Source organism: Camelus bactrianus, chromosome 27 (genome assembly GCF_048773025.1).
Source record: "Camelus bactrianus isolate YW-2024 breed Bactrian camel chromosome 27, ASM4877302v1, whole genome shotgun sequence".
Taxonomy (NCBI): domain Eukaryota; kingdom Metazoa; phylum Chordata; class Mammalia; order Artiodactyla; family Camelidae; genus Camelus; species Camelus bactrianus.
Window position 1 is genome coordinate 27878726 of NC_133565.1, and position 18568 is coordinate 27897293.

General features: G+C 44.3%; 1 protein-coding gene across 3 annotated transcripts in view; it reads left to right on the forward strand.

The window, feature by feature from the left end:
- Positions 1 to 18568, forward strand: part of SH3GL3 (SH3 domain containing GRB2 like 3, endophilin A3) — a 107523-nt gene extending 88955 nt beyond the window's left edge. The window contains exons 9-10 of one of the 3 annotated variants that reach the window (XM_045516769.2): positions 13668 to 13773; positions 15738 to 15876. In XM_045516769.2, the coding sequence (XP_045372725.1) occupies positions 13668 to 13759 (92 nt within the window). In that variant the 3' untranslated portion in view covers positions 13760 to 13773; positions 15738 to 15876. Of the gene's footprint in view, positions 1 to 13667; positions 13774 to 15737 lie in introns of all 3 variants that reach the window. The other 2 variants (XM_010955138.3, XM_010955141.3) reach the window with 2 other exon arrangements.

The window sequence follows — 18568 nt, forward strand, 5'->3', positions numbered from 1 at the left end:
CTCACATGGAAATTATGTAGAAACATAAAAATGTTTGTGATTTGATATTAAGTTGAAAACAAAGGTGCAGAGTTATAAGTATACTATGATTACAACTTTGTACATCAGTATCTGCCCTCAGGCTAAATGGTAGAGTTATGGATAATACTTTCCTTTTTTCGAGATATTCTTTAAATTGCATTTCAGTAAGGATATTTAAATAAACAAAAATGTATTTAATAATGGAAAATGGATGGCTTTTGAAAAAATGGTGTGCTTCCTTCTGTGAAGAAATTGTGTATCTCATTCCATTCTCCATTCTCCCGGGCCCCCAGGAAGCTCAGGGCCAGATAGATGTGAAGTTCAAGCACAGCAGTCATTAAAATGACCACAGCTAGTACGCATGCTCCTCCTCCCATTTGACGAGGGTGATCATGCAACCTAGTTTGCTCGGGGCAGTCCCCGTGTCCATCTGTTGCTCTAGTATCATCGTTTATAGTGCCCCTCTCCGTTTACTCTCAACAGTTCTCTTGTTTGAATGAAAATGTATTGTTTCCTTACTTTTTATGGCTTTACTTTTCTATTTCTGATCTGTAAAACCTTTAGTCTGTATTATTGTAAGCCATTTCAAAATTCCTGTTTAGAAAGAAGCTGGATATAAACAAACTAGAAACTTTGAAAACGAGTCCAACCCCAGCCTAGTTCCCTCTCTATATTATATGTGAATGAAGCAAAATCGGCAGACCCCAGGACCCCAGGACTCAAGTCCTGCCCACCTTCTCTACCCTTCCAGCCTGCCTCCAAACAGGGGGATGGTTCTTAGAGAGGGGACCTCCAGTCGAGCTCCCAAATGCCATGTTCTCATTTGCTATGAGAGAGAACTCAACTTTCCTTTGATGAAAGTGTCTTCATCTACCTATAGGGACATTGAATTTGACCTCTCAGACTGGTATAAAATAAAAATGAAAAAGTATTTTAGTTAAAGTATCACTTCATGAGGATGTAGGTGCCAAAAATAAGCCAGGGATGATTATTTGATGCTTTACGTACGTAACTCATTTCATCCTCATAACAATATTGAAAGGAAGTGATAATAATAAAAACAGTAATAAATAATACATTTGACAATATAACAGTTACACTTACTGAGTACTTACTATGGGCCAGGTAATGTACTAAATACTTCATACACGGTTCTGGTTCAATTATTACGTCCATTTTGCAGATGAGTAGGTGGAGGCTCAGAGAGGTTAAGTGAGGTTTCTCCAAGGTCACAGAGCCAGTGAGTAGCAGAGCTGGGCACTTCACCTTATAGATACTTCATTTTATATCATTAAGAAAGAATACTGAGGAATGTTAGAAAATGTTCAAGAGCATCGGGAATGATTCATTTCCAGCATTCTCAATCAGAGGGAATCCAGCCAGCAAGTGGTTGCAAAGGGAGTCTGTTGTATGCATCTGACTTGGAAGAAGAAAATACTGATAGGACAGTGAGTTCCTTGGCTTCCTCATCCAGACTGTGCATGTCAGTGCTTGTGTCCCCTCCTTCTTGGCCAGTAGCTCAGTCCCTAGGCAGATTAAGTTGTTAGAAGGATGGTGGTCAGCCAGAGATCACAGATGTGCAAAAGATGGCTTTTAAGAAGGCTCGGTGTCCATAACTGGATTCTCCATTGTGCAGACTCCTTGATGGGCCACTGTTTGACGTTTGCCTGTGCCTTTCATGGGCTGCCTCTTCTAAATTTCCCTTGGCGGTAGTCTTAGTCCCTAACTCCAGCACTGGGCTTCGTTGATTTGTAGGTGGAATTTGCAAGTGTTAAGGGGTCCTGTACTGTTTGTTTCTAAGGCACAGTTTCAAAAGAAAATGGCATTTTATAGCCTGCATTAATGGGAAATTACTTTCCATTAGGATTCTGAATGATTTGCACATAATGTTTATAAAGTGAAGGAAAAATGTCAAGCATTTCACTAACAATTTAAAGCAAAGCTCACAGGACTCTGCCAGAAATGAATTCCAAGAACATTTTCTTCAACATTTCTTCTTTCTAAAGAAAAAAAAAATGAGAGATGAAAGGACGGAGATCAATTAGGCAGGATCCATTGTGGGACTGAGATGGAATCTTTGATAATATCACTTCTAGGTACTTAAGAGAATGAATAAAGTGAGCCAAAAATGGAGAAGAGGAGGTGGTGGTGGAAATCACATCTTGAAATGATGGATTGCAGACAAAATCCAAGTTTAGGCCCTGGCTAGGAGAAACCACTGCCTGTCCAAGCCCCTGAGTGTGGGGTCATGACGCTCCATCAGCATACGCTGCCTCTGTGTCCCCAAAGAGAAAGGGAAGCCAAGAAAAGTCTTCCAGCTCAAACGTGTGCTTGGGTCGTTCCCAGAAAACCCTTGGCTTTGAGAAACATAGTATAGGAACTTGTGACCTATGCTCAAGTACCTCCCCTACCCTGGGTAAGTTGTCACTTACTGAATTATAAATGTAAAGACTAGAGGACAGAGTGTAACTTACGTTTTTTATCAGCTCATTTATTTATGAAGGTTTTTTCTTTTCACTGCTGTTCTTAAAGAGGACACCACTTTATATAATTACAACTAAGGGTTAATTGGGTCCAAACTGAGATCGACTTTAAGAAAGTGAAAGGCTGAAATGAGTGAACAAACGTGGGTTCCAAATGTGAGCCCCTGGCATTTCAGAGCGAGGCAAAATCAATCTCTCAGCTGGCTTATATTAAGACATTCTAACTCCCTTTAGGTATAAAAGAAACTTTTATAGACTTCTTGACACTTCTGAGGGGGCTCGGATATTATGTCTAGAGCCGAAGTCATTCTCCTCATTGCAGTGAAATCTCTAGGATTACATTGGAAAACAAACATTTATTCAAAAGTCAAGTGTGAAATTTGGAACTTAAAGGAGAAGAGCACTCTGCAAATAGAAATATATGTATTTTTAACCTAAATTTCCAAAGAGGAAATTAAAATTTCACACAGCAGTGACAATGGGGATTGCCCAGTCAGCAGGTTTTCTTTTTTTTCACTTTTTCCCTTCTGTCCTTTCCACTCTTTTCTTTTTTTCCCCCTGCCACAAGCCCTCCCCCGCATCCATTTCTGTATATATCAGTAGTGCTTCAGAGTCAGAGTTACTGACAGAAAAGTAAGCAAGGAAAAGAAGTCCCATGTTGTAATTCAGATACTGGCACTTATTTGCTGTGTGACCTTGGGTGAGTTTCTTAACATCTCTGGACTGACTTGTACTTGTCCCTAAGTGAAGTGATTGGACTCAATACATTGCAGGTTTCTTTTCCAACTCTAAATTCTGTGGCTGCAATATTTATCTTTTATGAGTACTCAGCATTCTTAAAAATTTGAAAAGTGCACAGATTGAATGTTTTATATTTTCTGTATTTTAAAAAATATTAAAAATTAAAATGTGAACTATGATGATTATTGTTGCCCAGTAGTCACTGATGCTGAGAAGGAAAAGAGTCCTTTACCTAGTTTTCATCTCAAGGAAGCTTTAGAGGGAAAGGTTTTCTCACTAAAAGAAATAGTTTCCTGTAATTCTTCTAAATAGTCTGTAAAAAGAGTTTTTGAAAAGCCTGTAGGATGTAACTTCTAGTATAGTTGTAGGAATTTTAATACTACTTGGCTAAAATGGTTATATTATCTCAAATGCATATTTTAAAACCTTAATATATTTTCTATAATGATATGCTTGGTCTTTAAGCTAAAATTTAAAATGCCATCATCTAATTATTAATATATGCGCTTCTGTTTTAAAAAATGGTGTAGAAGTTAGGGATTACAAACAGGGCACCTATGCAGCACAATTCCAGAGGACTTCATGTTTGAATTCACATGAGTGATGCCCCCTGGAGCTGTCGAGCGGGTGCGGCCTCGGGTACAAACCCTAATGCCAGATTATGGGAATGAGAGACTTAGGGAAAGTGTAAGAAAACAGCGCCGGGCCAATGATAGAAGTCTGACAGCAGACCTCCACGTCAGGAGCACGACAGGCAGAGGGAGTCTGTGGCCAACTTGAGAACACGTGCCCTGTCCAAACAGCGGCTGCTTGTTGCCCAGGAATGTGGACCTAGGGCAGCCAGCCTTTATGATTTTCCAAGAGAAGCCAGAAATCCTATATTTGTGTGCCATCTCCTGATTTTTAAATACTGGCAACTAATGCACCCTGCACAAAGCAAGGAGGAGGCCAAGCAAAACACCATCTGCAAGCTGGTCCTTAGGCTAGCGGCCAGGAAGCCAGCTCTGATTAAGGCTGTCGTTTGTCCTCCCTCTTCCCTTAACGCAGAGAGGCAAAGGCAACCCACAGGCGCTGGACCTGGTTGTAGCAGAGGGGTCACCTCCCAGGAAGCTTTGATACATAAATGGGCTGTGGCTTCTGAGAAATCTGTGGAAGTTCATCTCAGTACATGAGGGGAGGCTTTGTAAGGGTGGAGGGCACAAAGTCTACTAGTTAAACCCATCTTATATAACCCATGTAAGTTGTGGAGGGTTGGTACTAAGGTTAAAACAAATTACAGGGGCTTACTTTTATAGATTATAATGAGTAAGCTTGAGTTCCATTGACAAGTCATTTTAATAAATCACATCTCTTATGGATAAATAACGGGTTCTTATTTCCAGAAAGATAGTTCATAGACTTTTACTAGACTTTACTGACTAGTTTACTACTTAACTGTCTTAGCTTGAGCTGCTACTAAGTGGCTTAAAACAAACATTTATTTCTCACAGTTCTGGAGTCTGGGATGTTCAAGATGAAGGTGCCGGCCGATTCGGTGTCTGGTGAGGGCTCTCTTCCTGGTTTGCAGATGGCTGTCTTCTCACTGTGTCTGCACACATTGGCACTAATTCCATGCATGTGGGCTTCACCCTCATGACCTTATCACCTCCCAAAGGCCCCACCTCCAAATACTATAGCTTTGGGGATTAGGACTTCAACGTCTGAATTTTGGGGGGACACGAACATTCAGTCCACAGTATTAATCACAGATTAATACTTAAAATTTGCAGGTAAGGAAACCAAGGCCCAGATTTGATCTAATCCAGAGCTAAAACCCAGGGATCTGAAATTTCTATCCCATATGTTCTTATCAAGTAGACAAAAACAGTATTTTAGAGATATTGAACAAAATAGATTGTATGGTATTTATCAGAGTTATGCACCAATGCTGTGACTGGGTCAGCTAAAAGTTGTTAGCTTCAAAATTTTTTTGTTACAAGAGCTTGAGATTTTAGATCAGAAAAAAACCAAAAAATGACAATTTTTGATGGAAGCTTGAACCAGATATGCTCGTTCTAATTCAAAAGAGATAGTGTCTATTGGGTTGGGGGGGTGCCTGGCCCAGAGTAGACACTCAGTGTTGGAGAATGGGTCTGAACCGGAAACAGACTTGAAAGTTCCAGGTCAGTTTTTGCCCCAGCATGGTAAGAGATGAACTCTCTAGTTAGAGGGCACAGGTATAGTGAGTCTCAGGGGGATCTCGGGTCCCCTTCCTAACAGGGCTACTGATTCTACCTGGCATCAGGCGCTTCCCTCCCTGTTCCTTAGCTGCCCCATGGGTAGCAGAGATAATATGGAAACACCTCTGAACCCTGGACTTGAGACCGGGAAGCGAGCAGAACACAGGCTCACCCAGCCAAGACAGGTGTCACCTGCAGGCCTTACTGTTAAGTGGGTCAGAAGGAGACCCTGGCTTTCACTCCATACCTCTGGGTCTCAATTCTGTCATCAAAAGAACGGGAATTATTGCCCCAACTGCACGGGGTTCTTCGAAGGATTAAATTAGATCATGTAAATAAGAGGTGCTGGGCAGGATTGGTACTTCTGCAGAGTAAGAGCCTCGAGCACAGCGGCTGTTAACACTACATTATTGGTTATCTGATTCCCCAGCCTACAGCAGATTGGAAGCAGCAGATTAGAAAGGCCTGAGGGACTGCTTCGGGAAGGCCCACTGACAGCAGGAAAAAGTGACAGGTCGCAGCCTGACTACAAGGGAGGCAAGAGAGAAACTATAAAAAGCAGGAACAAAAACGCAAAAGGCACAGCAGTCTGGGGCACTTACTAAAAGACAAAGAGCCCTCCTCAGGTCAGTAGCTTCCAGTAGACCCCACACCTCGCACCCTGATGGGCACTTATGTCGACAGCAGTTGTGTGAATTACCTCTTTCCGTCCTCTTTCCCTACCACCAAAAAAAGAAGAAAAGCAGGAGCAGAGGGCTGTTATAACTGGCCTTTCCACTGGGATGCTCTGACCAAATGCTTCTGGGTAATGAAATTCCCAAAGTCAGGGCCAGCAGAGAAGAAGAGAGTATGGTGGGCTCCTTTGGTGGTCTGAAAATAAGCCAAGGTCAAGGACAGCTAAAGAGCTGTGATTTTTAGTGCTACAGAGAGAAGGATGCCCCCTGCCCCTCTGACCACGCCTTCTTCCTCCACCTCTATCTCCTTCAAAGTCGGGATTAGAAATACAGCCTTTGAGAACAGGCTGGCAGATCCTGGCATGTGGCAGAGAGGGAGTAGGGAGGGAGCACATGAGGTGGCCAGGCTGCAGGAATGCCAGTCCTGTCAGATGGCATCTCCACTCTGGTGTCTAATCCATCACCTGGAGTAGACACTGGTTTTGTTTGGTTATTTACGTACTTATTCTAATGGAAGCCTGAGCTGCTCACTTTGAAGCAGGACAGAGAATAAGCACCTGAAGGACATCCCTCGAGTGACTGGCAAGGAGAGATGGGCTGTGGGCAGACCCCCCGGGATCAGAGAAGGATTTAGGGGGCGAACACGCCTAAGGAGCGTCCCAACGCCCGGGATCTCCCAGCGCACGCCCAGGTGAGGATCCCCCAGCTCACTCCGAGCCCAGCTGATGGGCCACCCCCTCGGCCAGGGATGGCTCAGAAGCTGAGTGGGCATGCATTCACTAGCTAATAATTTTCAGAGCGGGCACATGCCATGGTGGTCCAGAGCACAGACCCTGGACCTAGACGGGGGTCACGTCTCAGACTGCTGTTTAATTGCTTTGAACCTCAATTTCTCCATCCATCAATTGAGGGAAATAGCATTACCTTATCAGAGGGAGGGTTTCTCTGAAAATTAAATCTGCTGATATCTCTGAGGCATTTAGAATATTGTCCTGGCACATGGTAGATACTAAATATTGAGAGTTATTATTTCATCCCTGTGGCTGACCGGGACTGCAGAATTAATTGTGGGACAGCCGCTATCGGAATAAAATGTGCCCGGCAGTTCTGTACATGTGAGTTGTCCTTTGCAGCAGGGACTTTGGGAAACAAAAGGTGGGGTCAGAGGAAGGGCATCCAAAGAATTTTCCTGCTGTTAAAATAAGAGGGGACCCAATATTGTTAGGAACTGGACCACATTATTGCCAAGAGGGAAGGGAAATTTATTTTAGGGAGAACGCGATTTCCCTGCTTATTGTGTGTTGCCAATGCAGCGCTGACTGACCAGCTACCTTAAAGTTCTCGTGGTAGGGTCTCTCTCTCTCTCTTTTTCCCTAATGATGTGGAACAGAGCTTGAATAATAAATATTTAACAGGGACACTCCCTTTTCTCTGTTAAAATAATCTTTGTTTCAGCACTTTAACAAGGAAGACTGTGTTTTTCCCACCTCTGCTCTCATGTTACGTGAAGCCAGGTCTCGGGAGTGAGAGAAAATAAACACGGGTGACCCGGCCAGGGCAGGAGGAGAGGCGGCCTCCTCGCTGGATGGCTGGGGCTGGGGATTCAGCTGCCTGTTCTAGAGCGCGCACGGCCACGGCCACGGCCACGGCGGCTGGCCGGGAGCTCACGTGCACCAGAAAGCGCGGAGGTGGAGATGGTGGTGTGAGACCCCAGGGGAAAAGGGGGTAGCTGTTCAACAAAGATGGGGCGCCAGGTGGGACCCATCCTTTCTGCTGGGAAGATCTGGGCAGAGGCGTGGCTTCGGATCCTGGGAAGCCAGGCACTCGGGCATCTAGTGCACGTGTGTGCCTCGTCCAGTTGGAAAGATCCCACTGACGACATTGTCGCCATTCTGCCTGCACTTTTGGGTTCCACCTCTGGGGAGAGGGAAAATTCACGCACTGTGACTCAAGTGGGCACGGACTTTCTTTCTTTATCTGAACTTACTTATGAGCCTCCGTTTAGACCAATGGTGGAAACAACTTAATCTTTTTTCCATTTCTACTGTTGGCCAAAAACAAAAAAAAAAATTAATCTTTTTTCCATTTCTTCTAATGGTGGAAAAAAATGTAATCTTGCCATTTCAAGGTAACTCCGTCCCTTCCAATAGAAAGCACAGACTGTCCACCTATTGCTTTGTCAATTCGAGATTTAAACCCAGTCAATTCAGTTGAAATTTGCTGTCAGGACTATTGGTTTTTCCTCAAAGGTTCTCTCCTACCTCCTTCTCTACCCCAGGAGGTTGCCTGGGCGCACGGGGGAGTTTAGGGAACTTTACGGTGACAGGTGAGGAAGCTTGTCTCACGCTTAACTGCTCCCACAGCTGAGATAACTCGTCACTCAGGGCTGGTCTGGGTCTGGGGCCCAAGCCTCTGCCTCTGGGTTGCCAGATCTCTGCATTCGGAGCCTGTGTGCCCAACCCCAGGCCCTCTCTGGTCCACTTGCCCCCTCGGCTTTTCCTCACTTCATGCTGGGACTCGAGGAGATGTGTTCACAGTTCGTGGGGAGCCCAGGGTTGCCCCCCCCCCACCGGCTCCCTTTCTGTTTAATTACACCACCTGCCATTTCCACTGTGCTCAGCACCCCCAGGTTGGTAGGTCACTTTGATAGCCTGCTTCTCCCAGAGTTTCACGGGGAAGTGGGGCTAAGAGCCCCCAACCCCGGGGTGGAATCCAGGGAGCACTTCAGCCTTCTTGCCTGCCATCGTCTCTCTCCAGGCCTCTTCCCTGACTCCAGGAAGAGCTCCTGTGTCTTCTCTGGATGGCAGGAAGCAGCCCTTCCCTCTCTACAACTTGTAATAACAAATCTCTGTGCTTTGAGTTCTTCAAGCTCCTTGGAACTCAAAAGTCTCCACCCCCACCCCTTTGCCTCTTAAATCTCTTAAAAGCCTCCCTGACTCTGGCATGAGAGCTGGAAAGCCTTGGCATCCACACCATTTCACAACTGAAATGGCATCATTTTTGAACTTCCAGGCTGAACATTGATTGCTTGTCTGTGTGCAGGTTCCACTGTCTCCCTAAAGTAAAGGGGGCCACAGCTACTTGGGTTGATGGTCCCAGGTGGCAAAAACAACCCAGCCTGGACAAATGCATCGGGTGATATTTCAGAATATCGTCCTGCTGCGAGTGCCGTTCAGGAGCGCCGGCCTGGGCTCTGGTGGGGGTGGGCGTAAAGGTGCCCCTACTGCTGGGGCCTGTGCTCTGTGCAGGAAGCGGTGCAGAGGCAGGTGGAGAGTCAGGTGCTCGCACCTTCCCTGAGTCGGGGAACTCTTGCCTGGGGACTCTCCACACAGGGGTCTCAGGAGAGATGCCATGTTTTGGGTTCGTTTGCTGATGGAGTGTGATGTGAGTATGGTCGGTTTCTAGCTCTTAGAAGAGCAAAGCAGGCAGTGTGGGCAGTGGTCCCTCGCCTGGAATAAATGAAGCGAGAAGTGAGTAACGTGTCTTTCCCCTGATTTGCTCAGTGTCTGTGTGCAGGAGTGCACACACAGGTCGTGGCTGGGGTGAGTACATGCCTGCCATTTAGTATTTATTTTAGTCATTGCAGGTAGCTTACAGAGTCAATGGGAAGAAAAAAAATATATATATATGTATATACACATACAATTAGGCCTGTAGTCGGTGTGACAGTCTGTGAAATTTCTTGGCAACCTATGGCAGTGGTTGATCTATGGATCATGTAGGAGCTACCATCAGGAAGGCGGTCATAGGCTGGGGTCTGGAGCCCTGGTGTCTCATTCTGGCTTTGCCATTAGCCCTGGGGCCAGGATGTTGTGGCCTCTCAGAAGCACTGCTGCCTCTTTGTCAAAAAGAGGAGGGTTCACAGAAGACCCTTCCAGCATAGACATTTTGTGTTCAAGGAAATGCTTCCCAAGACCACCATGGGGCTTGGCACCTGACTCTGTCTCTATTAAAAACTGGTAGTGGGAGAAATGATAAAAGAATACTAATCATTTATCAGACCACATTAAAACAGTTATTCATTAATAAAACTGACTTTGACTCAGTGGCTTGAATTGCCACAGGGATTCAGTGCCCTGCCCTCATCCATCTTCACACCCAGATGTGAGCTGTATTTCCAAAGGGAAATGGAAAGTTCTGTATCGCGAACACACGACTCCCCAGTGCCTTGAACTCACTGACGGTTATTCACTTCAAATTCAAGATAATGAACCTATTTAAATCCTTCTGCTCCCCAGTTCATGATATACAGATCTAGGGTGGGACGGGAGTCTGTCGTGGAAGGAGCCATCTAAATGCTGGAAACATCAGGTAGATTCTAGAGAGAATAGTGCGGGCGGTCCAGTTTTTAAAATGCTGACCTACCTGGATGCCACCACCTGGGAAGGTGCTTCCTACCTAGAGGGGAAGAAGAGGTCCGCCCTCCCCGACCGCCCCCTCTTCCCTTCCCCTGCCAGCTCTCCCAGGCTCTGGTCCAAGGAGTTGGAGGAAAAGAGGGCCATTAGGCTGGTGGTTCACACCCTCTCTTAGAAATTGGAAACACCTGAGAAAATTTCGAAATCCTGATGTCTGGATCCCGTTGCCAGAGCTTCTGACTTAATTGGTCTGGGGTTCAGCCTGGGCTTTTTTAATGTGCTGCCAGGTTGAGAACCCCTGCAGTAGAAGGAAATAGCGGGGCCACCTTAGTCCAACTCGGGACTGCCCTGTTGGAGAAATGGGTGCTACTCGGTGAATTTGCTTCCACCTCCCGGTCTCCCCCAGGACCAAGGGGCTTTTCATTTTTTTTTTAATTGAAGTATAATTGACTTACAGTGTTGTAAAGGGCTTCGCATTTGACTAACCCAACTTTGTCTTCTCTCTTTAGTTGGTTGTAAAAGACTTGGTGAGGAAGGAACTTGGTCTCGCAGACCTTGTTTGAACTCTCAGCTGAAGTCTGGACAGAGAGAGAAATAAGAATGTTTCATAATGATAGAGAAAGGGAATAGAAATGGAAAACATAAAATAGGATGGCAGAAGTGAGATAACATATGCAGATATTTCAATCATGGGAAAGGATTAAGCCCTCTTCTTAAAGGACAAAACCCATGAAACTGGCATGGTCTTGCCCCGGGATGCTGCCTCCCTGCCTCTGCAGACCTCCCTCTCTGGGGTGATGTAATGAGGACATGAGGTGTCTGCCGTTGGTGGTATGCAGGCTTCCCTGGTCTCCCTCTGGGTGGCATGTTCCGTCTACTGGGATGGCCTGTGTCCATGTGGTGGTCTCATGTAGATGGAGTGTGTGGTTTTCCTGGGGTAGATTTTAGCCCCTTTCCAGCCCCATCTTCACTGGAACAGTCAGGTCTCCCTCGGAGCTCATCAGTGATGCTTGCCTTCCAGCCGCTCTGTGGGGCATCACCGCACTAGGCCAGGGCAGCCCCTCAGGCTCTGCACATGCTCTCACTTTTGGCTCTTCTACATGGAACCGTGGGAACCACAACCACTGAGGCCACGTGTACCCTAGACTCTATAGGGAACTGGAGTGGAGCGACCATATGTCCTTCCCAGACACACCAAGCCACTGTCATAAGGTATCCTAGAAAGCATTCTGTCTTCAGAAACCCATAGGCCTAGATAATTGGGGGCATTTAAAAAAAATCAAATCTTCAAGTTGAAATATTTAAAAAAATAGAAAAATAGAGTTTATTTTATAAATTCTTTGACACCAAAACATGACCAGAATGTAAAAAGAAGTCATTTCACTTTTAAATATAGGTGTAAAAATATAAAATAGTAACAAATCCAGTCTAGACATAGGATAAATGTATAACACATAAGTATGATTTCCTCAAGGCATGCAATGGCCATTCATTTTAAAATAATCTTAAAAAATTAATCTTATTATTACTCAAAAAATATGATCCAGTTAAAATGGAAATGAGGTTTTGTGGGAGAAACTCAATACATTGATACTAAACTTTACCTGGTTGAATGATTTCATGAGAATAGGAAATTTTGAAATAGGAAATTGTTTTCTTATGCTTTGCAGATATTGCTTTTTTTATATATAAATAAGATTTGTGGCAACCCTGCGTTGACCGACCAAGTCTCTTGGCACCGTTTTTCTCACAGTATTTGCTTGCTTCATGTCTCTTTGTCACATCTGGGTAATTCTCACAATACTTCAAAATTTTTCATTATTATTATATCTGTTATGGTGATGTGTGAGCTGTGATCTTTGACGTTATTATTATAACTGTTTTGGGGCACCACGCATTGTGCCCATATAAGGTGGTGAACTTGATAAATGTTGTATGTGTTCTGACTGCTCCCCTTGACCTGCTGTTCCCCCATCTCTCTCCCTCTCCTCATCCTCCCTAGTCCCCAAGACATGACAATAGTGAAGTTAGGCCAATGAATAACCCTACAATGCCCCCCCCCCCAAAAGTTCAAGTGAAAGGAAGAGTCACACATCTCACACTTTAAATCAAAAGCTAGAAATCTTTAAGTTCAGTGAGGAAGGCACGTTGAAAGCCAGGACAGGCAAAAAGCTAGTCCTCCTGCACCAAACAGTTACCCAAGTTGGGAATACAGAGGAAAAGTTGTTGAAGGAAATTAAAAGTGCTACCCCAGCGAACACATGGATGATAAGAAAGGGAAACAGCCTTATTGCTGATAGGGAGAAAGTCTGAGTGACCCGATTAAAAGATCAAACCGGCCACAACATTCCTTAAATCGAAGCCTAATCCAGAGCAAGGCCCTAACTCTCTCCACTTCTGTGAAGGCTGAGGGAGGTGAGGAAGCTGCAGAAGAAAAGTTTGAAGCCAGCAGAGGTTGGTTCGTGAGGTTGAAGGAAGGAAGCTGTCTCCGTAACATCAAAGTGCAAGGTGAAGCAGCAAGTGCTGATATAGAAGCTGCAGCAAGTTGTCCAGAAGACCAAGCTCAGAGCACGAATGAAGGTGGCTGCTCTAAACAACAGTGTGGATGAAACAGCCTTCTGTTGGAAGAGGATGCCATCTTGGAATCTCATAACTAGAGAGGAGAAGTCAATGCCTGGCTTCCAAAGCTTCAAAGAACAGGCTGACTCTGTTAGGGGCTAATGCAGCTGGTGACCTGAAATTGAAGCCAGTAGTCACTTATCATTCTGAAAATCCTAGGGCCCTTAAGAGTTAACAAGAGAACTAGAATTAGAAGTGGAGCCTGAAGATGGGACTGAATTGTTGCAATCTCATGATAAAACGTTTTAACAGATGAGAAGTCGCTTCTTTTGGATGAGCAGAGAAAGAGGTTTCTTGAGGTGTAATCTACTCCTGGTGAAGATGCTGTGAAGATAGTTGAAATGGCAACAAAGGATTTAGAGTATCACATAAACTTAGTTGATAAAGCAGCAGAGTTTGAGAGGACTGACTCCAGTTTTGAAAGAAGTTCTACCGTGGGTAATACACTCCTAGACAGCATTGCCTGCTACAGAGAAATCGTTCATGAAGGGAAGAGTCAACTGATGCTGCAAATTTCATTACTGTCTCATTTAAAGAAATTTCCAATTTCCACAGCCACCCTAGCCTTGGACAACCACCACCCTAATCAGTCAGCAGCCGTCAACATCGAGGCAAGACCGTTCGGCAGAAGGATTAGGACTTGCTGAAGGCTCAAATGACGGTTAGCATTTTTTTAGCAATAAAATATTTTAAATTAAAGCATATATGTTTTTTTTAAGATACAATGCTATTGCACACTTAATAGACTACAGTTTAGTGTAAACATAACTTTTATAAGCACAAGGAAACCAAAAAATTTGTGTCTTGCTTTATTAAAATATTTGCTTTATTGTGGTGGTCTAGAACCAAACCTACAATATCTCTGAAGTCGGCCTGTAGAAAAGTAACAACAAGGAACTTGCTTTACTAATTATTAGCATTTATTTTAAAGCTATAGTATTTAGAATGATTTGATTAGTTACCAAAATGGGTCAGTGGAGCAAAGTAGAAAATCCTAAAGTAGATCCAAGTGCATATGATAATTAAATATACGATAAAGATAAAAGTAGCATTTGAAATCAGTGGAGAAGAATCGATTATTTAATAAATTGTGTTGAGATAACTGCTTAAACATTATTAAGCATAAATAATACCTTTATTTGCCAAAATCCAGGTGGATTGAAAGAAAATATTTTCACATTAAAAATTAATTTTGAAAATTATTGGGATAAATTTAGTTCAATATTTCTATGTAAATGTGGAAGGGAAGCCATGAAGTTTTATCAGTTTGACTGCTTATGCTATTTAACCTTTCTGCATGGGTAACAAAACAAATCAGAAACCCTTCTTCCCTGCTCCGTCCCCAGCACGCTCTCCAAAATGAAAAAATCAGATAAGCTAGGAATGCTGCTTGTGTCAAAAATGACAGATATGGGATTAATATAAAAGTTAGTAATAAAAGGGGCTCCTGATACTTAAAAGACAAAGAATGATCAAAAAATACATTGGAAGTGAATGTTGAAAGTTCTGGAAAAATTTATGTCTATAAACAGCCAGTTTACTTCTAGAAGTTTACCCTCAGGAGTTAATTGCACGTATTTGTAAATACACGTATCTTAGGCTATTTTTCAAAAAGTTATCAATGAAAGCCAAGAGAAAACAAGCAGAAAGATGAAAAGGAAGGGATGAAGAAGGGAAGAGAGAGAAAGAGGAACGAAAGAAGGAAGGAAGGAGAGAAGGAAGGAAGGAGGTCCTTTAAATATGCAATAGTAGGAGATAGGTTAAATAAATTGTTATACTGATCTAGTTGATAACTGGTCAGTAATTAAAAGTAACCTGGAAAGATGTTCACAATAATATATACAGGAAGATTCTTTTATGAAAACAGCTATATGTAAATACATAAATATATTCATGAAGGTATCTGGAAGCTTCTGTGCCATGATGTGAATTTAACATTGGCTGTCTCTTCGTTAGTGGTTTACAGCTAACTTTTCTCAGTTTTACATACACCTATTCTTTCTCTCTCTCTCTCTTTTTGAAATTAAAAAATAATTTAAAAATATTATGAAGACTTCTGGCTTGCAGCAACAATCCCAAGACCTCAGGCTGGTCTGCAGAGATTCTGCTCATCCCTCTCTGGTCTCACAGCCTGCCATGTTCCAGCTCCTGGTCACCAGTTCTAGGAATATGTCCCTAACCACCCCGACCTGCCCTGCTTCCTTCTCCTCTGAGCTTCTGAGCTATAAGTGGTACACAACCTCATCTTTGTTCTTTGAATGTTTCCCGTGTGTTGTGCAGTCTCCAGAAAGAAACTCTGAGCTCCCTGAGGCCAGGGGTTGGGCCGTGTAATTCTGCACCTCCCTTTGGCTCCAGGCAGAGCTGAGTGAGCCGCTGCTTCCAGGAGAGGGGCTGGACCGGCATTCTCGGGCTGAGAGTCCCGATAAGAAAAGCCACGGGCCCAGGGGGGCAGCGAGGGGCGAGGCCACAAGCACAGCACCCATGAGGCAGGGTGAGCCTGCCTGGTCGTGGGAAGGCAGGCAGGGGCCCGCTCTTCACGGTTCTTCCAGCTCTCCACCTTTGCAGTTCTCTGTGGGTAATTAGTCCTGTTAACCTGTACTTTTTGTCTTCACATGATGCGGACAGGTTCTAACATTGCCATGGACCAGCCCTGCTGTCGTGGTCTCTATGACTTTGAACCAGAAAACCAAGGAGAACTAGGATTTAAAGAAGGGGACATCATTACACTTACCAATCAGATAGATGAAAACTGGTATGAAGGAATGCTCCATGGGGAGTCTGGATTCTTCCCCATTAATTATGTTGAAGTGATTGTGCCTTTACCTCAGTAAATGTGTAACTCAGACTCTGGACAAACTTTCATAACTGAAATGAATTCGCACCAGTGTTCTCTCAGTGTGGTGTTATGCGGCATTCTTGCTCTTTGACCAACTTAATGACTTTTGTATGTGTGCTCTCTTTATAATGTATTTTGTATCAATTTAATTTGTATGAGTTTCGTGTCTTAGCTACATGAAAATACCTATTTCCTTTTTTTGCTGACTGTCCTAAAAGTCATTGGTTAAATAAATGTACGTGCTTCTTGTTGCTAAAAATAAATGGTAGCCGTTGCAGTTTTGTCCATGAACTGCCCATATTCCTCAAACTGTGATGGAATGCAACACTTGAACCTAAGAATTGCTAAATATTTTGTTTCCTGACATTACTGGTGGCATCTGGTCTTTTCCCTTCATGGTGTTTTAGCTGACCTGTGAATAGCCCAATAAATATGACACACTGTTGGCAAAAGGCCTTGGTTATTCTTAATGTTGAATTGATTTTTAAGTACAGTCATCAAGCTGCAGATTCCTGTGCCCACTCTGACTCCAAGCCCGACCCTGTGACCTGGTTGGCCTGTGGGACGGTAATAGTCTGGGTATAAACAGACTTGAAAAGCACTCAGCCTTTCCACCTGCACTCCTGCACCTCCATCTTCGCCATGAGAACGTGCCCAGATTGCCTGCCAGAGGGAGACGTGGACCAGAACTGAACTGCCTTAGCCAGCCTCCAAACCTGAGGGCCAAGGTAAGGGAGCAGAGACACTATCTACCACAGTTCTAAACATAAATGGGTACGAGATCTTCGTACGTGGATCAAGTTTATTTACCTGGCTGCTGCTTCCTTGAGGATATGTTCTTTTCTTCTGAGATTTCGCCATCACTCAAACAAATGGACGCCTGATGGGCGCATCTCCCAATTCAATAGGTGTTGCCAGGTGTGTTTGACCCTCAGCGTGGACACTGCTTAGCTTCAAGCTGGGATCCCACCCTCACCTTTGCCTTGCCTACTCCTCATCTCTTATTTTGCTGTAGAGGTGAATGGATTGGGTCCCAGCAGACTCACCTGGTGTCCGTCCTTATGACAGCCAGAGATCTGGCGGCACCAAGGGTTGGTCTCTAGGGGCTGACAAAGGAAGTATGAGCCTACTCAGTGTGAGTAAAAGTACAGTGATCAGGAAGGGGGAATGAAAAGTCATGTGTATGAAAAATAAGAGATCAGCTAAGGAGATCAAATGCTCACCTCGAGGTCAAGTCCAGAGAAGCACTAGAGAGATGTCAGAGCACAGAGTCAAGGGAGTGTTCGTGAACAAGGCCTAATGAAGTGTGTCCAGAAGTGTGTCCATAAAAACGCACCGTGTTTATGCACGTGGACTCATCTGCCTGGAAGAGACCCCAAACTTGGGCCAAGTTCCCTTGGGTCTTCTCTGCCTCAGAGGTAAGCCATGGGGAGGGGCTAGGAATCAAAGTGGATGTTATGGCTCCTTTAGGAAGATTTGTTCCAGTTCCTGAGATTGCCCTGGGACTGAGGGCCCTTGGGGACCCTCCTTTGGGCTTGGAGTAATTCAGGCCTGCATTACTGAGCAGCTGCCCTCCTCTCCTGCCCCATCAGCAGGAGGTGCCGGTATGTTCCCCTTCATGGAGGTGGAGGAGAAAGCACCTTCCTGGACCAGCTGTGTCATTTGCTTCATGTGCATTTTCTAATTTAATCTTCATAAAAACACTAAGACAGTTGCAGTGTTCCTATTTGCAGGTGAGGAAATTAGAATTAGGGGAGGTAGGTGACTCGCTGAATGAATGCCACAGAGCTCAGCTCTCAGGGCCATGCTGTTTCTCTGTCTGTCGTGCTAACCTTTTAGAGTGTCTGCCCCACATATAATTTCTACAGGGACCCCGTCAGCCTGAGCTTTGTGACCCTACCCACTGGTCACAGTTGATTGGACCAGGGGTATGCATCTAAACCAGAGAACACCTGTCAATCTCTTCCCTGGGAATCTGGAATTTTCCATATGCTTTTGGTGTTATAGACACTCCTTCCACACTTGGTCCTGTTTCTTCCCTTTTGCTCTCATTTACCTAGCTTTCGAAACTTCAAACTTTATATTATTATTTTACAGCTTGTCTATTATCTTTTATTTTAATCCACTTTATTGAGATTTTATCCAAAGTTTTTTTTTCTTCTCCTTTTTAGGTGTACTTGGAATTTATAATGGGTAATTTAGCCTTCATTTCAATCACTTAAAAGTGATCTGTTTTGTATTTTCAAACTCCTTTCTATTGGCCTTAAATATTTTATTTTAAAATGTGATGCCACTTTCAAATTTTCTTCTTTGTAAGAGGAGTCTTGAATTGTCCTCCTAAGGCACTCCATGAGAACACTCCTGTCCCCCCCGCCCCCCCACCACTAACTCCGCCCCACAGCACAAGTGACAGTCTGCTCCAGGAGTTCAGAGTGAGGGGTGTGTGTCAATCAGTGCCTTCCCCTCCCCTTCCCCTTAGGACTCGGCCTGTCTGCAGAGAGCACGTGTTCTGAATCACTCTTGGCCATGCTGTGTGCTTCGTGATAAAGACCCCGCACTGCAGGTGAGGCCCAAAGGAGTCCAGGGTCTTCTGTGCTGGGTGGTTAAGTCCGTCTGAGTG